The following is a 26,955-nucleotide window of genomic DNA, read 5'->3' on the forward strand; positions in this document are numbered from 1 at the left end:
ACAAACACATTTCTGGAGAACCTCCGCACCGTAACACAACACAACAAATACCCAGAATCCCATGCAGCCCTAAGTCTTCCAGTCTACATTATACACCCCCGCTACCACCAAACCCCCCCACACATCAACCCCCCCCACCCGCCCCCCCTCCGTGCATCGGTTGAGGTGAGCGGGGTTTGGTGGTAGCGGGGGTGTATAATGTAGACCGGAAGAGTTAGGGCTGCATGGGATTCTGGGTATTTGTTTTGTTGTGTTTATGTTGTTACAGTGCGGATGTTCTCCAGAAATGTGTTTGTCATTCTTTTTTGGTGTGGGTTCACAGTGTGGCGCATATTTGTAACGTAACAGTGTTAAAGTTGTTTTATACGGTCACCGTCAGTGTAAGCTGTGTGGCTATTGACCAAGTATGCCTTGCTGTCTCCTACGTGTGCAAGTAAAAGCTACATACAACATGTGGCCAGGCTGGCATGCTGTTTGTACAGGCTATAGAGGACAATAAATGCAGTGCCATTAGGGCATGCCCTTAATTTAGTTGTTAGGGTGAAAATCTGAGAATATTTGCCCCGGGAGATTTCTAGGAGAGGCACTGAGATCTGTAAGTGTCCTGGGAAAATCGGGAGGGTCGGCAAGTATGCTGGGAAAATCGGGAGGGTCGGCAAGTATGCAGCTGAGCCGCATCAGAGTAGTCAAAGAGCCGCATGCGGCTCCGGAGCCGCGGGTTGCCGACCCCTGGTTTAAACAAAGTCAAACAACCAGCAGGGGCCGTGAAGGAAGAGGGGAAGGGTTTTTAAAGCTTCTCACTGCTACGGCCTCACTGGGGGAGTTCTGCAGCCAAGGCCGGTGTTCTGTCGAATTTAGCAGCTTCCTTGAAAATAGCAAACAGCTGAGTACAAACCCCGTTTCCATATGAGTTGGGAAATTGTGTTAGATGTAAATATAAACGGAATACAATGATTTGCAAATCATTTTCAACCCATATTCAGTTGAATATGCTACAAAGACAACATATTTGATGTTCAAACTGATAAACATTTTTGGCAAATAATCATTAATTTTAGAATTTGATGCCAGCAACACGTGACAAAGAAGTTGGGAAAGGTGGCAATAAATACTGATAAAGTTGAGGAATGCTCATCAAACACTTATTTGGAACATCCCACAGGCGTGCAAGCTAATTGGGAACAGGTGGGTGCCATGATTGTGTATAAAAAAGCAGCTTCCCAGAAAATGCTCAGTCTTTCACAAGAAAGGGTGGGGCGAGGTACACCCCTTTGTCCACAACAGTTTAAGAACAACGTTTCTCAAAGTGCAATTGCAAGAAATTTAGGGATTTCAACATCTACGGTCCATAATATCATCAAAAGGTTCAGAGAATCTGGAGAAATCACTCCACGTAAGCAGCATGGCCGGAAACCAACATTGAATGACCGTGATCTTCGAACCCTCAGACGGCACTGTATCAAAAACCGACATCAATCTCTAAAGGATATCACCACATGGGCTCAGGAACACTTCAGAAAACCACTGTCACTAAATACAGTTGGTCGCTACGTCTGTAAGTGCAAGTTAAAGCTCTACTATGCAAAGCGAAAGCCATTTATCAACAACATCCAGAAATGCCGCCGGCTTCTCTGGGCCCGAGATCATCTAAGATGGACTGATACAAAGTGGAAAAGTGTTCTGTGGTCTGACGAGTCCACATTTCAAATTGTTTTTGGAAATATTCGACATCATGTCATCCGGACCAAAGGGGAAGCGAACCATCCAGACTGTTATCGACGCAAAGTTCAAAAGCCAGCATCTGTGATGGTATGGAGGTGCATTAGTGCCCAAGGCATGGGTAACTTACACATCTGTGAAGGCACCATTAATGCTGAAAGGTACTTACAGGTTTTGGAACAACATATGCTGCCATCTAAGCGCCGTCTTTTTCATGGACGCCCCTGCTTATTTCAGCAAGACAATGCCAAGCCACATTCAGCAAGTGTTACAACAGCGTGGCTTCGTAAAAAAAGAGTGCGGGTACTTCCCTTTCCCTCTTGCAGTCCAGACCTGTCTCCCATCGAAAATGTGTGGCGCATTATGAAGCGTAAAATACGACAGCGGAGACCCCGGACTGTTGAACGACTGAATGTTATGTGTTATACTTGTATAGCGCCTTTCTACCTTTTTTTAAGGAACTCAAAGCGCTTTGACACTATTTCCACATTTACCCATTCACACACACATTCACACACTGATGGCGGGAGCTGCTGGCACGGCCACTCTCCCAACTTCGCCACGCCGTCCCTGAAGCTCTACATAAAACAAGAATGGGAAAGAATTCCACTTTCAAAGCTTCAACAATTAGTTTCCTCAGTTCCCAATCGTTTATTGAGTGTTGTTAAAAGAAAAGGTGATGTAACACAGTGGTGAACATGCCCTTTCCCAACTACTTTGGCACGTGTTGCAGCCATGAAATTCTAAGTTAATTATTATTTGCAAAAAAAAAATAAAGTTTATGTGTTTGAACATCAAATATATTGTCTTTGTAGTGCATTCAATTGAATATGGGTTGAAAAGGATTTGCAAATCATTGTATTCCGTTTATATTGACATCTAACACAATTTCCCAACTCATATGGAAACGGGGTTTGTAACTCGATAGTGAGGTCTATTGAATTATGCAGCCACGTAAAAAATGCAACTTTAAAATTTGGAACGCCGATTTGGATATCATATTAACGCTCCGTCTGTAAAAGTGCAATTATTACCTTTTTCAATGAGGTTATGTTTTCGCCAGGTTTACTTTGTCTGTTCGTTAGCAACATACATAAGTTTCTCAACGCCGATATGAATAGCTAATAACGCTCCCATGTATTGTATATTTACATGTATTCCTGTGCGTTTATATCTGGTACAGGCACTAAGGGACAATTACCTTAAGAATTAAGTGGGTGGGTGCTGAAAGGGTATTGAAGGCTTCTAACTAACTGATCTTGGGTTTATTATTTTTCATATTTTTTATGTGCAGATGTTTGAACTTGCCAAGAGACACTACAGTACTGCCTGCAAAATTTTATAAAAATATTTGGGAAAAAATAACGCTCCCATTGTAGAACTGCTGTTATTACCTCCGTCAATGAGTTTATGTTTTCGCCAGTTGTGTATGTTAATTAGGAACATAATATGGACAGATTTTGATTACATTTTCAGAAAATGTCAGAAATATTTTTTTCGAGTTTTTATTATTTATAAATGAGCTGGTCAAAGCAATTAGGTTAATAAAGGTTTATACCGTTTTTGTTTGTTTCCTGGAATGTAAAATAATGCTAAAATAACCACAGTAAATAAGGTTTTTATGCCTATTGTGCAGAGAAAACAGATGGCCCCATATCCAGATCTGATCTACTGCCTTCTGCTGACCTTTGTTGGCTAATGTCATGTTCTGTACATAATGGATGCCTTTGCACAGGTTTGCGCTCTCCAAGTGCTTTTTCTAGTTTAATAATTAATGGTATTTGAAAAGCACATTTTGACGGGCATATTTAGCCATCATATAACGCTCCCACTACCTCACCAGTAGACACATTAAACATGAAGCAGAATCAAATCAAGGGAACTTTAATAAAGAAGAGCAGCAGCGACAACATTGTGCCCAGCTGGTGGAAGTTGGGCAGTTTGAGCTGGTCGGTGAGCGTGGTGTCACCGATGCAATTGTGTCTGTACACTGTTGTGCGCCGTAAAAAAACAAAACAAAGTTAGCAGAGGATTGAGCAAAAAAGCATTGATGTATTATGTGTATTGTATATTAGACTTAGACAAACTTTAATGATCCACAAGGGAAATCGTTCCACACAGTAGCTCAGTTACAAAGGCTGGAAAGTGTAAGGATGGAAAGGACAATGCAGGTATAAAATAGACAAAAAATGTACCATAGTAGCAATATAAAATATAACATATATGTAATATTTACATAATATATGTACATTATATGATATATACTGATATATTATATTATATTATATGTTTATATCATATATACAATATATAACAATTACCATGTACAATATTACAGTATATGTAACAGCTGCAGCATAAAATAGAGAGTAGATCCAGCAGAAATAGACATTATAAACAAAGAGAAGTAGCTAACATAGAAGGTGTCAGGTAATAGACAGATATCATCTATTGCTGTATGGTGAGTGATTATAGACCTGGATGGAGTCCATGTTTAGATATATAGAGAAGTGCAAAAAGAGACTCCAAAAAGTATAGACAAGAAGAGACGAGACACAGAAGCAAAAACAGGGAAGATAAAAAAGAGGTGACAAGTGTCCCCCTTCGTTGAGAGCCAGATAGAAAGAAACATGTTTACGACACTTGAGTAATTAATAATTTCCTAATTCACACATTTGCATTGTTTATTCTCAGGTGGATGGGGAACCATGTAGACTTGCCCCCTCTATTATCAACATCAGTCTCAGAAACCAGGCCAACATGGTCCAGAAGACCAAATGGCAGACATCCCTGCAACATTTCAATGAGTGAGTCAAGTTTTTTTGTATCTTTTTTTAGGATTATGAAACTCCTTTCGTACCGTAATACGTTAAGTACTGAAATTGACTCGGTGATGTTGGTGCCTCAGCCAGCAGCCCGCTCCAGAGAGGCTGCAGCTTCGAGTCAGCAGAATCAGCATGAGTGACTATGAGGCTCTGCACTACGACAACGACAAATTGCGGCAAGCATGTAAGGACAAATACACCATTTACTATTTTTATTATATGCAATATAAACTTGCCTGGTAATAATAATCCATGTTTGAGGGTTTTATTAAACTACAAGGTACCCAATTGATGACAATATCTGTCTTTGCTTGCTTTAGAGTCTATAGCACAGGTTCTCAAACTTATTTCTCAAAGGTCCAGATTTACTTTCCATTGAGGGTTAGAAGTCTTGAATAATTTGCAATAACATAACATTTATTGAGCTTTTCCAATGTATGTTTTTTACCTTGTTAAAACTGTTAAGTGAAAAAAACCAGCGTTTATTCTCGTTCACAACTTGTAATCAACTCCAGCACAGAGGAAAAACCGGAAACACTCAATCCCCACTTCCCGCCCACAAACACTGCGCATGCGTTAACCCAGTATATGGAGAAACATGTTAACAATCTCCCTATGTTTTATTAAATAAAAAAAATGTAATAGCACATGTTTCTTGAGAACAAATACATGTCTTTTTAAACAACAGAAACAATAAAATCAACTTAGGTAAGAACCAATTTTCCTTCATTCAATGCTTTCAAAAGCAACAAGGGTGATACCCTATTTTTTGTAAGACAGTCAGCCAGTTGAGCCTTTGTTGCTGACCAAAGCACTTTCTGTTTTTTTCTGTTGTGAATTAGTTCTTTGATGCCACTTATATCTAACGGAAGCCTTTTCTCTGTGACCTGTTTTGTTGATCGAAGAGCATCATGGAGAGAATGATTATCAGTCACACAAACTAACGCTGGAGCATTTAGACCAGCGGTGCCAGTAGTGAGTTTAGAATAAAGGGTGGCAAGAAACACAGCGTTGTCTATTCCATCCGACATCGCAAGCGTCTCTCCAGCAAGGGTGCTTCGCACCACTCGTCGAATCCTCTTGGACTGCCAGTAAAGGGGAGAGAATTTTCCTCCTTTTCCCGTTAGGGTGATCAACATGCCCCCTTGTGTACCTCCATCAGGAACATTTCCTAATGAAGCATCGCTGAATACAGTTAGGTTTAAAGCCTTATCATTTCCCAAATGTTGAAATTTCAAAGTCGCTTTTTCAGCTTTCAGTTTACAAACTAACTTATTAGCATTGTGAATTGATTGCACAGTCACATTCTTTTGACTAGATGCCAGACCACAATAATCAAACATTACATCAGGTCTTGTCTGTTTTGCAGCCCAGAGTGTCTGTCCTATTTTTGATCTGAGTTGTTCTTTTTCTGTTTCATTAAGAGGAGCATCTCTTTCTAGAGCACGGACTGGCTGTAAGTGAATGGGGTGCAGACTTTCAATGTCGCTGTGCTGATGCAACTGTACAGAATCATTAACAGTTTCAATATCCATTCCCTAATAGCAGAAATGATCATGTTCCTCACATCTCACTTGGAACCCAGACTTCAGTTTAGGAATCGCATTTTCTGAAAAGTTTGATGAGCCTGCCCACAGAAAATCATCGACATGACACCCATCACTGTGTTTTCATCATCCAGCCAATAAAATACTGCTGGTTCTACCTGTGACACTTTACCACCTGTGCTCAGCATGATTTCCTTCACCTTGTTGTACCAATAGAGAGATGCATCAAGCAAGGCCATACACACACTTCTTTAGTTTTTAAAGAACCCCCTTACAGTCAGCTTCTGGAGGAGGATTGACATAAATGTCTCTCGACAACTCCATACCCTGTAAAAAGGCAGACTTGATGTCCATAGAATGGACTTTCCAATAATTTTGACAAATTACACTGAGCAATAGCCTTAGAGATTCAGAAGCACATGTTGGTGAATCTTGTTGTAGGTTTTTTAAATTACGTTCTTCAAAACCCCTTGCTACAAGTCTGGCTTTGGGTACAATCTATCTATCTAGAAGCAGGGACAGGGTTATCACAGGCACTGTGATTCATTTGAGGTGCATCAGTTTGAATTACACCTTCACTCGTGTTTCCCTCTCCATCACTATTATGTTCATTTTCACCGTCTGTGTTTTGTTCATTATCTGAGCTACATGATGTTCTGTGTAAAGCATCTGTGTCACTATCAACGGTTATGTTCTCTTTATGTTTTTCACATCCTGTTTCAGTGTGAACATTACTTTGTGTAATTTTCCTGTCTTTAATCTGCGTGTGCACCTTATTAAGTCGTGAGTGATGAATTCTAACTAGAATACCTCCATGTCATACAAACACAACGGCTCCATCTTGACTAATCACCACTCCTGGTCCCTTCCACTGTGCACTATCTCCTCGTTTATAGTAAACCTTTTCTCCTGTCTCATATTTTTCATTCGTGTATCCAAGCTGTTTTCTTAATGCCATTCTTATCCTCTCTGAACATTCAACTTCAGTGAAAGCCTTCCTTGAGGCATGCAAAGCAGATATTTGTTCTCCTACTCTTGTGCTCACTGTAGTGCCCTCTAGTGCAGGCAGCTCATTTGCCAATACAGTGGGAAGGTTAGGATTTTGACCAAATACCAGTTGATGTGGACTCTAACCATGTACACTGTGCATGCAGTTCTTAGCCACTAAGGCCCAGTCCAAGGCAGTGCACCAGTCACAATATTTTTCCCGTTTGACTTTCTGGACAATGTTTGTGAGTGTCTGATTATGACGTTCCAACTGTCCGTTGCTTCATGTCTTAAACTTGATATTTAAGTTTTCTGCCATGTGCCTGAACTCTTCATTGTTAAATTCTCCTCAGTTGTCACTGAAGAGCTTTTTGTGAGGACCATGGACACTTATTTATGTGTGGATGAAAGAGTTGAGAATTACAGAAGATTTCTTGGTTTTCACAATATTTCCAGCGCTGAAACGTGTGAAATGGTCCATTGTATGTAAATACCAAATGCCTGACTCCAGCTCGTGCAGGTCCACCGCCACCGTTTCATTATATTCCAAAGCTAGAGGCAAAGCAACAGATGGCTTTGGCTTTGTCTTGCTATATCTTTGGCACGTGTCACCTTTATCCGCTATTTGTTGCAAAATAGTGAGACAGTCCCTGTCTTTGTTCCCTGAACTTTGAATTAGCTTATGCAGGCAATCTGCTGATGCATGGCCAAATTGTTTGGGAAGTTTGAGGAGGACCTTGCTCTTCTTGATTGTGGACATATTTTCCGTTACTATCAGGACTTCATCTTCAGCAAATAAATCTTGAATCCGACATTCTATGTCATCATTGTCTCTTATGTCAACACAGTAGTGTCCTGAGCTGGTAAACTGAAGAGGTATCTGCTGCTTAACCATCACTGCCCTGTCGTTTTCCATGTCTAACATAGTTCCTGCCTTTTTTTAATGATGTTTTACTCAGCAGGAGTGGAATATTGACTTTGACAACTTCTGTCTCAATGTTACACTTTGTCCATCCTATTTTAGCAGGTAGATGCACTTTTCTGGTGGAATGAATGACATTTCCATCTCCAAAACGAATCTGTCTGTTGCTAGACCATTCTGTACTTCTGAGCTTATTTACCTGCTTTTCATTGAGATTATCTGCATAACTTTCAAGCCACTTTTCTCCACACACTGTGCGAGTGCAGGCGGTGTCTATGATTGCTGAGCCTGCAGCTTCAGTCATAAAAATTTCAGCTTTAGACTGAGGATCATTTGTTAACAGCGTGATATTAACTTCGTCCAAGTTGTCATTTTCAGTCAATCTTACTTGTTTGTACTTCTTGTGCGGACAGTCCTTTGCCCAGTGGCATGTGCTTTGACACAAGGCACATTGTGATCGTTTACCGTACTTATCCAATGGGTTTGTACCCGGTAACGGCGTAGCCGATCTTTGTTGTCCACGTTGAAACGGTGTGTTCCTTTCTGTTCTGTGAGGAAAGCGCGTCCTGGTTCAGTTGTATCTCACTTGACGAGCCCGTTGTTTTACCTCCGAATATCCGTTTGAGAGCCGACTTCATTGACGAGAAGCTTAACGCCGTGTTAGCCGTCAGTGCTAGCTGCCTGTCTTTCTATCTAGGCAGGCTGTGTCAAGAAGTTTAAAGGCTAACACCGCATCAGGGAGCGTCATATTGTACCTTTTCATCCGGTTGTAGCGCTGTTCAAGGTCAATAATATAGTCCACCATTGAAAATGAACTATTTTTGGTGATTCGTCGAAGTACGTTTACGCTTCGTATGCGCGATCCTTTTCCTCTTTCAGAAAAACGTCATACAGTTTTGCAAATAATGCCGTCATACTGTTGTCATTGTCCAACTCCTCCGCAGATATCTCCATTGCAATTTCTCTGGCTCTTCCTTCAAGTCCCAAAGCCACAGCCAGCGCTTGCTTTTTCTTATTGAGTTCTGTAACCCGCGTCCAAATGTTAACTTCATTTTTCCAGCACTCGTATGGCCTGGACTCGTCAAACATCCGCGGTATTTTATAGTTTGCAGCCATCCTCAACCATGCTCTGCTACCAATGTTAAGTGGAGGTGAATAAACACAACGTTTATTCTCGTTCACAACTTTTAATCAACTCCAGCACAGAGGAAAAAACGGAAACACTCAATCCCCACTTCCTGCCCACAAACACTGCGCATGCGTTAACCCAGTATATGGAGAAACATGTTAACAAGAACAACAACCAAAATGTGCAAAAATAACAATATTAACGAGGGTTTGGAGGAGTCCGTGCAGTTGAATTTGACCTTCTTCCTGTGTGGTGGTAAGACAAGTTGCGTACTTGACAAACTCGCGTACAGCGATTGTGTTCAGAGGCTGTACAGATTTAGGAGCGCGGACCCCTTCGGGAGGTGGAAAATTTCGAAAATCAAATCTGTTTTTTTTTCTCTGTAATAAGGACTATATATTCCTTAATGTTTACCTTTATAAAAATGTATTATTAACTTTGGGATAGTCACTATAGCAGCTATATCTTAATTCCTGTGACATTACTGACATCTAGTGACCAGAGTCAGTGTATTAAATCACATCACAAGCTGAGCTCTTTAAAAAAACACAAAAGTAATATGCCACAGAGACTGATCTTCAACTTTGTGCAAACGTCAAAGACAGCCCTAATATTGACAAAGAACAAATGATTCTATCTAAATTAACTTCACTAAATTTTCTGAGGAAAATACAGAATGACTTGAATATATATATATATATATATATATATATATATATATATATATATATATATATATATATATATATATATATATATATATATATATATATATATATATATATATATATATATATATATACAGCCTTATATATACAGCCATTTACACCACTGCATCTGATGCTTTGCATTGGATTTGGTGATGTATGGCTTGATGCAGCTACTCTGCCATGGAAACCCATCCCATGAAGTTCTCTGCGTACTGTACGTGGGCTAATTGGAAGGTCACATGAAGTTTGGAGCTTTGTAGCAACTGACTGTGCAGAAAGTCGGCGACTTCTTTGCACTATGCGCTTTAGCATCCGCTGACCCCTCTCTGTCAGTTTACGTGGCCTACCACTTCGTGGCTGAGTTGCTGTTTGAGTTTGAGTTTGAGTTTATTTCGAACATGCAAGCATACAACATGATACATCACAATTTTCAGTTTCTCTTTTCAACATGTTCGAAAAGGAGTAGGAAGAAGCAGAGCTTATTTAATCCTACCCCTTTTCTTTACATAACAGTTGCTAAAACTTTTTGTTCACTTCCTGTTCACAATTTATTCACAATAAACTCCATAAGTAATCACAATAAAAATAAATAAATAAATAATAGTAAGAATTTAATAATAATAATTGGTGAAGTAAGTCATATTTCATATGATGAGATAAGTAAGATTACTTTAAGAATGAATGAATGGATGGATTAAATAAATTGAGAATGTTTGTCATGGTTCTTCTTCTTTGTACTTTGTAAACACTTTAAGTTTGAAGAGTTTCTTGAAGTGGATCATATTAGTACATTGTTTGATTGCTTTGCTTAATCCATTCCATAATTTAATTCCACATACTGATATACTGAAGGTCTTAAGTGTTGTACGTGCATACAAATGTTTTAAATTACGTTTTTCTCTAAGATTATATTTCTCCTCTTTTTTTGAGAAGAATTGTTTTATATTCTTGGGTAGAAGGTTATAGTTTGCTTTGTGCATAATTTTAGCTGTTTGCAAATTCATTATGTTGTGGAATTTCAGTATTTTTGATTCAAGAAATAAAGGGTTTGTATGTTCTCTATATCCAACATGATGTATTATTCTAACTGATCTTTTTTGTAGCATCGTTAAGGAATGAAGTGTACTTTTGTAATTATTTCCCCATATTTCTACACAGTAGCTCAGATATGGTAACACTAGCGAGCAGTAGAAAATATGAAGGGATTTTTGGTCTAAAACATGTTTTGCTTTATTCATTATTAACGTGTTTCTTGCAACTTTATGTTGTATATTTTTTACGTGAGATTTCCAGTTCAATTTATCATCAATCATTATACCTAGAAATTTGGTTTCATTTACTCTTTCAATTTCTATTCCGTCTATTTGTATTTGTGTTTGACTTTCTCTTCTACTGTTACCAAATAGCATTATTTTAGTTTTCCTAAGATTCAATGATAGTCTGTTTTTGTCAAACCATCTTTTTAATTTGTTAATTTCTTCTGTTATTATTTGTATTATCTCCTGTGTGTTCTCTCCTGAACAAAACGCTGTTGTATCATCCGCAAATAATACTAACTTTAAATATTTTGTAACTTTACAAATGTCATTTATATAGAGATTGAAAAATTTAGGTCCTAGTATTGATCCCTGAGGTACACCACAGGATATATTTTGCGTTGTAGATGTGTGTTCGCCTAGCTTCACGTATTGTTTCCTGTTCGTTAGATAACTTGTTATCCAGTTTAAGACTAACCCTCTGATGCCATATCGTTCTAGTTTTTTGATTACAATATTGTGATTAATTGTGTCAAATGCTTTAGTTAGATCCATAAAAACCGCTGCCGCACATTTTTTACTATCTATTGCATTGGTAATTTCTTCTGTAATTTCAATTAAAGCCATTGAAGTTGAAACATTAGCTCTGTATCCATATTGGTTGTCTTCGAGTATTCTATTTTTATTTATGAAACTTTCTAATCTGTTATTGAACAGTTTTTCAATGATTTTAGAAAATTGTGGAAGTAGAGAAACAGGTCTATAATTTGTAAATTGATGTTTGTCTTCAGTCTTTTAAATTGGTGCAACTTTAGCTATTTTCATTTTGTTTGGAAATGTACCTGTTTGAAATGATAGGTTACAAATATACATTAATGGTCCTGAGATCTCTGTTGTTCCCAAACTCTTCCATTTTCTTATAATAAAGCCGACAGTTGGCTTTGGAATATTTAGGAGCGAGGAAATTTTACGACTGGATTTGTTGCACAGGTGGCATCCTATGACAGTTCCACGCTGGAAATCACTGAGCTTCTGAGAGCGGCCCATTTTTTCACAAATGTTTGTAGAAACATTCTCCATGCTTAAGTGCTTGATTTTATACACCTGTGGCCGGGCCACGTGATTAGGACACCTGATTCTGATCATTTGGATGGGTGTCCAAATACTTTTGGCAATATAGTGTGTGTGTGTGCCTGCCTGCCTGCGTGCGTGCGTGCGTCTGGAGGAAGTTTTACTTGGCACGAGTCCACCACTATTATCCATTTATAGTCCAAAGTTGTAGTCAATAAGTTCCTTATTTTTCTCTGTCAGTGTTAATTTTGACAGCAGAGTTTAGTTCAGTTTTAGTCATAGTATTTTGACAAATGTCATTTTGTTTTAGACATATTTTGGTCATCTAAATTGTTTTATTTTTAGTGTAATTTTAGTCGACTAAGATTACAGTAAATTTAGTAGAGTAAAATATTAAGTATAAACGCTGACGCAACTTTGAACTGTATTAAACAACTTTTATGAAAATTATTGTAGAGCATCTCAACAACTAAATTCACAAGACCTGCACTTCATGAATATATTAACAAACTAATTTCACATAAACCTTACTTTGTGTTATTATTTTAGCTGAAATTAAGCATTGTTTTTAAATATTGAATAATATATATGACTAAAAAATGGTCATGTGAATAAACAAACTAGTTTGAATCTATATTTTGTACAACTACACTTGGGGTATACACTTGTTTAGAAATGTTTGGAGGCCGTGGGTGCAAATTGGCAGTCACGCTTCCATCACCCTACCCCAGGGTAGCTGTGGCAACAAATTTAGCTTACCATGATCAAAATGTGAATGTAGAGTGAATGAATCAGTTCTCTGTATGGCACTTTGATTGTCCAGAAAAGCGCTATATACATCTAATCCATTATTATTATTATTATTAGTAGTAGTAGTAGTAGTAATATTCGAATATAGTGTGATTTTTGGTCCCGTACATATTCATTATTGAAGCATTTCTTGCCACCTTATGTTGTTATTTTGTGATAACATTTCCAGCTCATTATATAATGTATTAATACACCAATAAATTAGATGTATTTTCTCCTGTCAATATCTACTCTGTCTATTCATATATTTTTTTGACTGTCTTTCCTCCTGTTATCAAATAGCACTGTTTTAGTTTGAGATTCAAGGATAGTCTATTTTTGTCAAACCATCGCTTTAATTTTTTAATCTCTTTTGTTATTTATTAATTAGCTTCTGTGTGTTCTTTCCTGAGCAAAATGTAGTTGTATTGTCTGCCAATAGTTCTAACATTAAGTCCTTTTTAACTTTTAAAAATTTAGTTTCTGTACCTTCTGTGTGTTATTTGCTGAACAAAATGTGGTTCTATTGTCTGCAAATAGTTCTAACATTAAGTCCTTTTTAATTTAAAACATTTAGTTTATGTAGAGATTCAACATTTTTGGTTCCAGTATTAATCCCTAGGCTACGTTGTAAAACAGTAATCCCCAATTTCCGCCGCGAGGGGCCATACCGGTCAGGACCGGTCCGTGAAACATGAAATAATTTATAAACGACTGTTTTGTTCAACGTAACTTTCACCTGTCCCGCTATACACACCAATAAGCTTGTTCATAGATGTATAATATAACTCCCTATAGAAATTCGCAATTTGTTATATTTGTTATATCTTTGTTACATAAGACAATGCACAATGATGAACATATACAATCTAAATGTGCCAGATTGTAGTCAAAGGCTAATTACCATCTGCAGTCCCTGCCAGGTTATTTGTACAGTATATGTTAGAATATACCATCAACCTGCCGGGAACCATCTCACCGCAAAAGAGTTGACGAAAACAATGGCAAAATTAATTAACAATTTAGTGGACGAAAATTAAAACGAGACGGAAATATCGACAGAGACTAAATCCAATCATATTTAATTTTGTCTTTAGGCACGTGGGAAGTTGGGACAGGATGGGTGGGGGTAAATCACAGCACAGATCCAATCAGAACTACAACTAAGACACAGTGTTTGGAGTTTTCACCGGAAAACAAGATTGTATTGTAGGGATGTAACAATAAGCGGAAATATTGATGACAGTTGCAACATTTTTTCTAAATACTGACAGTGATAACTGCACTTTGATAAACTCACATCGGACTGCTTGGTGCCATTTTGCGAGCTTAAATGCTAACATGAAAACAACAGGCATACATATTTCCCCGTTAAAACAACATACCCCAAACTAAACTTATATAAACACATTACTGTCTGAGCAAAATTTACTGTCTGGTAAAATTATATGTTCTACTATCAACGCATAAGATGGTTTATACTTTTGAATTAATTCACAAATAAGAATATAATTGATTACTGCTGACAACTATACAGTTTGGGAAGCTGCACATTTCTATGTGAGACACATATCTGTATAAAAAAACTTAAAGTATAAAGTATAAACCTCTGAACAATTATTACCAGTCACTTCTCATTATTTTTCTTGCATAAATGCTTTGTGTGATTTAGAGTGATTCTAGGTGTCATTAGATTAGAAGTATTTAAGGAAGACAATTTACTCCACTCTTGGATAACCACCGCTTTACACTAATAGATTGTATCTTCACAATCCAAAGGCCAAACCTAAAAATAATTCCACACCGGGGGCATACAATACTGAGGATGAGCTAGCAAGCCTGTTGCTTTGTTGAGCACGACACAGTTTGATGAGGTCTTTACTTGGACACTGAAATCCATATAATACATTATCCAATATCACTATCGACAAAAACAATATCTTATGCCAATATCGGCTGTCAATCGGCAGATACTATTGGACAGCTGCAGCAATAACCCAGTTACAGTTATTACCAGTTTTTGCTACAACACCAACATTATGAGGGAACTCTCCTGAAGGAATCAATAAAGTACTATCTGTCTATCTATTAGGCATTACTAATTAGGAGTTTAACAATATATTGAACTATTGATGTTCAACCTCATGATAGGATTATCAATATGCTTCGACGCGTATTGTTTCTGTGCTAAGATGTGGACTACTACATCAGCAATTTTTGATAACAAAAGCAACTTCAAGTGTGGACTCACTTTGGCTTGTATGGTGTTGATGGGACATTACGTAAGTGGATAAGGACTTAAAAATCCTGTTTACAGTTGTGCTTTCGAAATATTTTTGAAAATATTAACTATGAAATGTTTGTTTCAACCCGATTGCTACATTGCCATATTGAGATGTTATCGTACCCCTGAGATAACCTGAACTTCTCGGCCCTACTGTTGATACAATTTCAGGCATTTTATAAATGTATACCGGTACTTGTTTCTGTCTCAGTACCACACACACATTTTATTCTTAGTGTAACCAGACATTTTTCTTCTAAACTTGTCACACTTTTGAGTTGGCATGTGTGGCTTTCATTTTAAGTGCTGTCATCCTGAATGGTCTGACTTGGTCATTGGCTTTTCAGTCACTGGTAATGCACATTGAAGGAGATACATGTCATTCATCATAGGAGCATTACTATCTAGTCATTATGTGTGTCTTTAAACGCATCTACAAAAAACTACAACATTGTTGTTGTTTTGTTAAATGGAAAGTAGGCCTATTAACATTACGCCATCTATAATCTCCCAGTGTTGTCTTATGTATGCCATCCATGTATCAAAGTCACACAAACACAATAATGGTCGTGGCTAACATGAATAATGCTTTAAATGCATAGAAAGCCACACTTATGATTTGCTTACGTTGCTCCTTTTACGTGCATCTCTAAATTCTGCCACAAGATGGCGTACTAGTGATACCACAAACATACCATATTGTCAGCATTGTGTCTGTGATTTTTGATTTGTGATCATTACAATGTGCAGGTTAATCAATCAATGGTAAAAAAAATATACATATCAATTGAAAAACCATATGAATGAACTATGGACGATAATAATTTATACATCTCTTCTTCTCAGATACAAACAATTAACGTAATGAACAATTTTTATTTATAAAAGATGTGTGCAGTTGTAGCATTTTTGTGTTTTTATGTTCTTATTTTTGCAGTAATGCAGTAATTCAATATGCATTATATTAATTGCTGAACTTAATTTGCTCATATATATTTAAAAAAAAAAGAGTATTTTACAAAATACTGCTTTTATATTTCCTGTATTTTATATTATTATTACTTTGAACTGTTTTATATTTTATTTTTTTTTATACTGTAAAGCTTTGAGTATTCTGAAAAGAGCTATACCAAATACAATGTATTATTATTGTTATAATCTTGCACAGTATTGTTTTTAGTTAGTGTAATGTCTCACAAAGTATTTGCTACATGACTTGGATTGAAACTGCTGGAGGACAGACAAGCAGCATGAGAGACTTAGAAGGATAGCAAAGTACTGTTGGATAATTATCTTGCTTCTGTGTGTCCTCAGCTATTCCTCTGGGGCTGATTGTGGTTCCAGGAGACAGCAACTTAGAGATGGGCAGAGAACATATACAACGTTTACAAGAGGTAAGAGAGTGGTAGTAAGGCATGTTGTTGCGCTAAGTGACTGAAAAAAAAAGACAGATAGACACTCACTGAAGAAAATGGTTTTGTCATCACTGGGCTACTTTTTTCCTACCTTTCTATACTACCATCTCATTCTCAAGGACTTCTGTTCTATCCATCCACCTTCCAGATGTGTCGCACTGCAGGTTGTTTGTGTGATGCCGGAGGTTCTTGTAGTTTTTGTGTGTATTGGACTTGCACTCAATTTATTAACTTTTTAAAAAAATTTTATTAGCAGAAAGTTGCAATTCCCATTCTGAGTAAATGCTAATAGATAATGCTGAGCTCAAATGCCAAAGAAAGAAATGAAGACTACAACCTCTGTTTTATTGCTGTACATTACTGTATATGACACTGTAGTATTCTGCAAACATTTTCTGCAGTAAGTTTCAGCTGGTATAGGCTCCAGCCACCCCCACGACCCTGAGAGGGACAAGTGGTAGAAAATGGTTGGATGAATGGATGGAAGTTAAAAGGTTTACATAGAAACTAGAACAGCCTCTACAAAGGCATCACTCATACCAGCACCAAATTATACACCTAATAAATACCTACCTACTATGTACAGTAATCAGGATGATTCATCCAAAAATATAATAAGATTAAGAAGGGAAATAAATTTAACCTGATTGGCAGAGTTCTGTTTTTAATCCAATGCTAATAAATCTGTGGGGAAATGTGATGCAAAGACAACATCTTTTATTTCTTATTTTCTATTTAGTTTTTCAAACTACAATATGTATGGTAGTTTGAAAAATAATTTTTGTAATAAATTCATTAATACATTCCATATAAAGTAATTTGATTGATTTTCGCACATGTCCTTTTACGTACATCACAGTTTATCGAATATTGGTAGTTTATGGAAGACATTTTATTGTGTGTCAATTATGCTGGCCGGAACTTGTGCCTGCGTGTCTTTGTTTGACTATTCAGTACAGATCAAGAGACTGTCAAGAGATCAATGAGAAGCCTATTACTTTTCTCTTAACAACATTTTTAGAATTAAGATGCAGTGGCTGCAAAGATAGAAATATATTTTTGATTAGTTTTAACAGTCAGTACAAGCTTGAAACACACTCTACCAACAGCAACAGGTCAAATTTAAACAGCACCTAAATTGTACAATGCTCAAGGGAATTAAAGGACTCTCTGTCCACATCTTTTTCTATTCTAGTATAGCAACAATTAAAAGACAGGTGTCATATATAAGAATAATTCTTGTGTGTTCAGGTTAGCTTTATTTGAAGGTTAAGCCTTTGCATAAATAACAAAAACTTCTCAAATGTCTCAATCTAAAGGTTCCCAAGTAAAAAAGTTACATATGAAAAAAAGTTCTGATAGCCAGCTAGCAAGTTTTCTGCTTTTCTAATGTCTGGCTTGATATTTTACTGGTGCACACATCAAACACCAGTGCAAACTACACCCACGCACAACATCTGAAAAGGTTCTGCACTCTCGGGGTTGCATTGCACAACACAAAACATGCACACATTTAAAAACAATTTGGCCTGAACAACAACCTTTTATTCAGTCCAAGTTTATGATTCTAAAAGAGACAACCACATTTGCTTTCAGTTACTATCTAAATGAACAAATTAAAGTGTTTATTTGTAGGGCAGTGAATACTCTCGTTCACCCAGGTCATTGTATTGGATGCAATGATTATAGATTTTGACTGTACGATTTTAGTCTGATTAATAAACACAGTTTCACAATTTTCAAAAATGGTTATGCATTGAATAATTTCACAACAACAAATTGATAAAATCACATCTTACTTAGATTTGGATGTGACTCATTAATGTCATTAATAAGTTATCAAATTACAACATTTAAAAAAAAACAAAAACAAATATTATTGATAAATATTATTATTGATAAATATGGCTGATATACACAGGAAACAGGACGTGTCACTGAGCAATGGGAGGGACACGCTAACAGCCAATCATGTAACAGTATCACCTACCACGTTTGGTTACACCGTCTTCCTGTCTCGCTGTAGATTCACTGTAAAATCTTGATTTATCAACTCAATAACAGAAACTTGTCTTTAGTTTTGTTGGTTTTAATGCAGACGGTGCGGCAACATTCTAACACTTCCAATCTGTTAGTTTTATCAGTAGCTTCCCAAACTACTCTGTGTAGTGTTCAATAGTTTATACACTACTGCCACCTCGTGTCTCAAAACTGCAACTACCTTCAATTTTACTTTGAGTTTTTTATCACCATAGCGCGCTCATCCTACCTGGCTACCAGTCACCCTCTCCACTGATAAATAGCACCCTTGGTAAGTTGGAAATTGTTTTTACTCTATTTATTGGCAGGCTTAAATACATCATAAAAAGTATCAATGATTATCGATATAGATCAATATAAAACATTTATATCATGATATAGTTTTCAGCCATATCGCCCAGCCCTACATAACAGTAGTTATTTTTGGTTAACATTTAGCATAGATTGTGTTTCACAGAACATTTTCGAGCCGCTTTCTGATCACTTAATCTGGAATTGCCGTTTTGTGGGTGGTCTCTTTTGCTGCCTTCATTTTCACTACGTCTTCTCCCCAACCACTTTGTTGTAGTTTGTAGTGCTTGCATAGCAAGTCAACTGAAAGATATAAGTGACAACTATGCGCTACTTAATATTAGAAATGGCATCAGCAAAGGATACATGTCCATGTACGACCCAGTCTGCTCCACAACTAGCATGGCTGACGCACACAAGGCACTCGGGTACATTTATACCATATATGAATCATCCGCTGACGGTTTTCCCAATTTGTGACGTCACCAATTGTGCAGATTGCAAACAGCTAGTTTGGCGGAAGTGGGGAGGACGGCAAGATTATTTTTATAAATATATCCGCGGTGCCTCCACGGTTTGATTTCAAATTTTTGGGGCTTATGCAGATCCCAAATACACAACTGCAGGTACCAATAGGTAAGAAAAGTTGGTTTTGCATAATAGGGCCCCTTTAATACTAAAATTAATTTATTGTTCCCCCATGAGAAAATGTTGCTCCTTGTGGGAAATAAACTCAAGTGTTATTGCCACAACTGTCAACTACGCTTATGTATTCATTTTTTCATTTTTAATAATCTATTTTATGCCATGTTAATAACTAGAATCCACATAGTTTTCTTTCTTTCTTTCTTTTAGTTTATTTCGAACATGAACACATTTACATCATAATACATCACACAATTTCATATCATTTCATTTACATCATGCCCGAAAAGGAGTAGGAAGAAGCAAAGCTTATTTAATCCTACCCCTTTCCCACTTCAAAGCATTTACAATTATATAAAATCATTTACTGACCTTTTTATATAATAAAATAACATCTATGAATTAGTATATACAACAGTTTGTAATATGTAATTAATTAATTCAGTCATTATTAACATACTCAGATGAAGAATATTTTCAATAAGGTTGGAAGTTTTTCTCATAATTCTTCTTCTTTGTACTTTGTAAGCACTATTAATTTAAACAACCTCTTAAACTGGATCATGTCAGTACAATTTTGAACTTCTTTACTTAATCCATTCCATAATTTAATTCCACATACTGTTATGCTAAAAGTTTTAAGTGTTGTACGTGCATATAAATGTTTTAAATTATTTTTTCCTCTAAGGTTATATTTATCCTCTTTAGTTGAGAAGAAATGTTGTACATTCTTTGCTAGCAAGTTATAGATTGCTTTGTACATCATTTTAGCTGTTTGCAATTTTACCAAATCACCAAACTTTAATATTTTTGACTTAATAAATAAAGGGTTTGTATGTTCTCTATATCCAACATTATGTATTATTCTAACTGATCTTTTTTGTAACATGGTTAACGAATGTAGCGCACATTTGTAGTTATTTCCCCATATTTCTGCACAATAACTCAGATATGGTAACACTAGTGAGCAGTAGAGAATATGAAGTGATTTTTGGCCCAGGACGTGTTTTGTTTTATTCATTATTGAAATGTTTTTTGCTACCTTATGTTGTATGTTTTGTATATGAGATTTCCAGTTCATTTTATCATCTATTAATACTCCCAAAAATCTGGTTTCTTTTACCCTTTCGATGTCTACTCTGTCTATTTGTATTTGCGTATGATGCTCTTTCCTACTATTACCAAGTAGCATTATTTTAGTTTTACTGAGATTCAAAGATAGTCTGTTTTTGTCAAACCATCTTTTTAATTTGTTCATTTCTTCTGTTATTATTTGTATTATCTTCTGTGTGTTCTCTCCTGAACAGAAAGCAGTTGTATCATCTGCAAATAAAACTAACTTTAAGTCCTTTGTAACTTTACAAATGTCGTTTATATAAAGATTAAACAATTTTGGTCCCAGTATTGATCCCTGCGGCACACCACAGGATATATCTAGCCGTGTTGACATATTTTCACCCATCTTCACATATTGCTTCCTGTTGGTTAAATAGCTTCTTACCCAGTTCAATACCAAACCTCTGATGCCATATCGTTCTAATTTTTGTATTAAAATATCATGATTAATTGTATCAAATGCTTTTGTTAAGTCCATGAATACTGCTGCCGCACATTCTTTACCATCTATTGCATTGGTAATTTCCTCTGTTATTTTAATTAATGCTATTGATTTTGAGATATTTGCTCGAAATCCATATTGGTTCTCCACGAGCGTCCCACTTTTGTTAATAAATAAATCTAATCGACTATTGAATAATTTTTCCATGATTTTGGAGAATTGTGGAAGTAATGAAACTGGTCTGTAGTTAGTAAACTGGTGTACGTCTCCATTCTTATAGATTGGTACGACTTTTGCAATTTTCATTTTGTCTGGGAATTTTCCGGTTAAAAATGATACATTGGTGATGTATGTCAGAGGTTCTGAAATGTCTTCTATAACCTTTTTTATCGTTACCATATCTATTCCATGACAGTCAGTTGAAGTCTTGGATTTACAATTTTTTACAATTTTGATTATTTCTTCTTTTGTTACACTTTTAAGAAACATCGAATTGGGATTTCTGTCTATGAGCTCACTCAAGTCGTCAACTGAACCATCATCTGCATTTGGAATTCTTTGATCCAGATTTGTTCCGATATTAGATCCCACCATGGTATAAGATTAAAGACACCAATGATTGTCACACACACACTAGATGTGGTGAAATTTGTCCTCTGCATTAGACCCATCCCCTTGGGGAGCAGTGGGCAGCAACGGCGCCGCGCCCGGGAATCATTTTTGGTGACTTAACCCCCAACTCCAACCCGTGTTGCTGAGTGCCAAGCAGGGAGGTTATGGGTCCCATTTTTATAGTCTTTGGTATGACTCGGCTGGGATTTGAACTCCAACCTACCGATCTCAGGGCGGACACTCTAACCACTAGTGCTGTTACTCTAATCTCCTGATTATTGTTCTACATTTGCTATATTAACTTGCAATGCCTATAATAGATTCAACACAGACAGGAAAAAACAATGTCAAACGTTAAATGGTCACTAAATGAAACCCTTGAAGCGGACCTGTGTACATTGAACTGAGTCAATGCTAAGCTACTGTATTTAACCATTTACCAAATTAATTATTTATTAAGTAACTTGCAACTTACGTAATTTAACTCAGTTATTATGTCTTAAGCTCGGTGGGTTTTTTAAGCACCCGAAATGTTCTGACACTTTTTTTGTTGGGAAAGTTTACTACTTTTTCCTGTTGCCATTTTTAAGCTAATGCTTCAAGCATTTTTTCTGTATTTGGGTAACGTATCTCTCAATATGTGTGTAAAAGCTTGTACAAAAGCGCTAATGTAATTTTGTTTTTGTTCCGTGCAGGTTGTGCCCAAAATAACGTACCAGCATAATGTCCGTTTATAGCGAGTTAAGGGGACTGAAACACTGTTGTGGAGCATTTGCGATTAAATAACTGTGACGTTTTTATCACGGTTAATAGTAAAACTGATGGTTGCATCAAAATGGTTGCATCCCTAATTCTCAGGGCAACTATTGATTAAAATTGGAACTTGCTGGAGCGGTGCCTTGATATCACGTTATTTCAATTAATGGGAACATTTTACAGAAAAAACACGGTTGTACACGTACTCCACACCTACCACACCTGGGGGGCCAAATCCAGCCAGGGAATAATACCATACCGCCCCCTGAAATAATTTCAAAATTTGGGAGACAAACATTTTTTGCAGCAAATTCCTTAAAAAAGAATAGCGTGCTCCTGTTGTATAGAGGAAATTAGACCACTGTAAACACATTGACCGATCCTTGCATTGACATTTTAACCCTGCTATCAAACTGGGGTCCAGACTTATGATTTTCATTAACGAGACGTTTCTCAAAGCACCCCTTTAAGTCCTCTCTTTTTTGGCAGTTACATATTTTTTCCCTATGTCATTTATGTAACTAGGGTGTTTCTGTAGCCTGTTTACTTCAGATGCAATCAGTAGTCATTATATTATACGAGTAGTGTTTCTATTAAGTTCCTCTCTTTTTCATCATTTGGGCTATTCAACTAGAGTTCAGTTAAAAAAACTTGTGAGAGAATCAAAGTTTTTGCATATACAAGTACATTGACTAGCTTTTCTGCAGAAAGTCCTTAAAAACAGCAGAGCGCTCCTGTAACTCTGACAAAATAAATAGACCAAAACCAAATGTCTACTGTAGAGGACGCTGGTTCTCCAGAATATACAAAGTAGGACTAATAGTGAAGGGAGAAGTTCGGCCCCAGCGTTCTGGAAATGTGGCCTCAAAACTATTAAGTTAAATATCCCTGTTTTAAGGGAATAGCACCAATAAACACTGTTCTATTGATTACTCTCCCAGGGAAGAGCTTGTCCAAGCTGATCCCATCAGTGTTCGGTTGAGTTCAAGTCAGAACTTTTGGCAGGCCAATCAAGTCTTCTTTCATTCCCAAATTCTGGAGGTAGTCTTTATTGTTGTTGTCTTGGAGGATCACGTTCAGTCCCAAAGTGTGGAGAGATGGGATTGCCTTCAGTGATGACAAGCCTTTTTTTTTCAGTGATAGCGATGCCGTCTCACACCACAGTGATGCATCTGGATGTAAGGCTACCTTAAAACGAGCCAAAGGCAGTAGAATAAACTGTGGCATTGGCTGTCAATGTTTGCACATCTTACCTGTGTAACACACTAAACTTAGTTGTGCTGTTCACCCTACCACCCATCCATTTGTCTACCGCATGTCCCTCTCGGGGTCACGGGGGAATGGAATCTATCCCAGCTGCACTCGGGCGGAAGGCAGGGTACACCCTGGACAAGTCTCCACCTCATCGCTGGGCCAACGCAGATAAACAGACAACATACAACATACACACATTAGGACCAATTTTCCTCCCACCTCCAGGTGCATTTCTTATGGAGGTGGGAGGAAGCCAGGGTACCTGGAGAGAACCCCCGCAGTCACGGGGAGAACATGCAAACTCCACATAGAAAGACCCCGAGCCTGGGAATTGAACCCAGGACCTTCTTATTGTGCATCAGGAGCACTAACCCCTCTTTCACAGTGCTGCCTGCTGTTCATCCTACAAATACAGTAAATGTTCTCTACAAATGCGACATAATTTAACAAGACAATTATGTAAAAACGTGTTTTATGGAACAAAATTTATTGGCAAGAATATTTGTAAAAACATAAACATACAGAAACATTTGGTTTCATATTTATTCATACTGTATTTGTTATTGAATGTATAAACATATGACAGTCAGGGAACTTTTTCCAACAAAATGCCCGCTGAGTGACAGCGTCTCCAAGTATCTCCACGATTACTGAGAGAATTGCATTTTCAGTTATAATAACATCTTCAATCAAATGCTGTTTGGTCGATGTTAACAGTCATACTTGTTGATGTTTGCTGTTTTTGTGCTTTGCTGTGTTATTGCCCATAACAACTTCCACTGAGCAGATTATCCGCATTATTAAAAAACATGCTTAATGGTAATTTCACAGTTTTGGTTTCAAAACAAATATACTGTAGTAACACAAGTCTCCCAATGCAACCTACCAAAATTCACTGAGCATATTGCACAACAACTTCATTGCACTGGTAAGGTGAAAGGTGAAAAAAACAACCTACTTTGTTAAAAAAAAAAAAAAAAGACAGCAAACTCATCATGGCTTTGTATTTTTCATGTTTAATAATGATTATTTTCCATTCTCAGCTAAGTTTTTTTTAAATAACAAGCCTCCCTGAATAATCCCCCTCAACCTCCCCCCAACCCGCAATCACCCACCCCCATAGCATCGAAGAAACACTGTGGGGAGAGGATAGAACAAAATTATTTTTTGTCTGTCTTTCATCTTGGTGACCAGAAGGGATTTTTGCCACCGGGAATCTTGTGATGCTACAATGCAGTCTCACGGTGACTTTTGCAAAGTGGGGAATGTGATGATTGTGCTATAAACAGAATGCTCGGCCATTATCAGGTATATTATATGCAGAAATCATGCAGTGCTGCTATCTCTTACTATTTCTATGGCTGAAAGCACAACCAACAAAAAAATAACACATCTATTTGCATTGCATTGTGAGGTGCATTTTTACTTCACAATGACCTACATAGCAACTGTATTCATTTAAATTTTAACATAATCCTGTGTTTTGTTTGAAGTTGCTTATTTTATATGAATACTGCTTGAGAGTTGCTGTGAATCATTCTGTTGCATAGCAACCAGTTGGGTGCGGCACTGCTTGATCTCCTGCTGTGTCGTGCGGGATGATGGTGGTTGGTTCTGTTTATGATTACAGAAGCAGAACATTTGCTTTCAACTCATCTCATTGATTGTTGAAGTGCATTCGACTGATGGGACGTGTGCAGTCACTTTTACAGCCAGCATAAAGCCAGTATCTATGACTAATGATACAAAATAATGATACATATAGTATGAAGCTCCTTAATTAAATATAAGAGATATTTCACATATTTTGATACACTTCCAATGATATGATTGAGTCACAATAAGTATCAAGCTACACTGATGCAAAATGGTGCGATTTACTACAAATACAATACAGTTTCACTACCTATTATGATACAGTTTCACTTCCTATTATGATAAAATTACCTCCAATTGAGAGGAACAATCATTTAACAAAATTTGACAACACAGTTGTATATGATACAGTGCAAAGAATAAACATATAGGCAAATAAACACGCCATTACAAACTAGTTTCAAGAGTATATATAGTACCAACGTTCCCTTATGAGGGACTGTTAGGGACATTATTCTGAATTACCTCTTACATACACTACTATAACGCTCTCAAATAAACAGAATTTTTTTTCTTTCACTCACAATACTGAAACACTCATACATACACTACTGAAACGCATTCACACACTACTAAAATTAAATGTGTGTGAGCGAAAACATTTTCAGTTTAAGTGAGTGTTACAGTAGTATGTATTACAGAATTTTAGTAGTGTGTATGAACAGATTTCAGTAGTGTGCATGAGAGGATTTAACATTTCAGTTAAAACAGAAGGCATTTTAGTTAAATGGAAAGGCTTTCCGGTCAACAAAAATGCTCAGGCCCTTTCCAGCCACGTTGTTCACGAACAATAATGTCTGCCCAACTGCCGGCAAGTGGCCTAACCGAGGCTGAAGCTCTGCTTCACAGTGTACTGGCTTCAGCGGAGAATATAATAACATCGTCAAATGCGACCGTTGCACTTCCAAGCCGCAAAACCTTGAGCGGTCCCATAGCGTCGCCTTTTCCCTCCTCACAACAAAGCAGCATGGCGCCGCCTGCTGCAGCTTCACCATAAAGAGAGTGTGCACCGCAGTGTCATCAAGCACAATGTTTCAGCTCATGGACATCAAGCACGAGGAGGGAAAGGTAATTAGAAATGATTGTAAAGTCTGTCAAGACGCTTTAAGGAGGACAGGAATTCCATCGATCACTTTATTGAGCAAAACTGTTTTTTGTCGGCTGTATTACCACACCAAAAAAAATATTAGCAAAAAACTACTATTTTATATATTTTCTGCCATACCATCCAGGCCAAAAGCAACACGTTGTCATCTGTCATGTCAACAGCAGCCCCTTGTTCTCTCTTAATTGCGCCAACAGGCGCACCTATGGTAGCACTTTGCCACTGGTGCGTTTATGGCCACACAAAAAGTCGGACGACTCCAACACCACACATAAACTGTAAATGCCAGGTCGTTACACGATGACTCATCAATCAGATGTGTGCGAATTAGGGATGTCCGATCATATCGGACTGCCGATATTATCGGTCGATGAATGCTTTAAA

The 26,955-nt window shown here is 37.2% G+C and overlaps 1 protein-coding gene across 8 annotated transcripts in view; it reads left to right on the forward strand.

Moving 5' to 3' along the window:
- LOC133654105 (diacylglycerol kinase zeta-like) overlaps positions 1-26,955 on the forward strand; it is a 307,039-nt gene that overhangs the window by 161,151 nt on the left and 118,933 nt on the right. For all 8 annotated transcript variants that reach the window (XM_062054130.1, XM_062054125.1, XM_062054127.1 and 5 more), the window contains 3 exons: positions 4,414-4,526; positions 4,628-4,728; positions 16,554-16,633. In XM_062054130.1, the coding sequence (XP_061910114.1) occupies positions 4,414-4,526; positions 4,628-4,728; positions 16,554-16,633 (294 nt within the window). The remainder of the gene's footprint in view (positions 1-4,413; positions 4,527-4,627; positions 4,729-16,553; positions 16,634-26,955) is intronic.

The sequence above is a fragment of the Entelurus aequoreus genome, linkage group LG07, assembly GCF_033978785.1.
Source record: "Entelurus aequoreus isolate RoL-2023_Sb linkage group LG07, RoL_Eaeq_v1.1, whole genome shotgun sequence".
NCBI lineage: Eukaryota > Metazoa > Chordata > Actinopteri > Syngnathiformes > Syngnathidae > Entelurus > Entelurus aequoreus.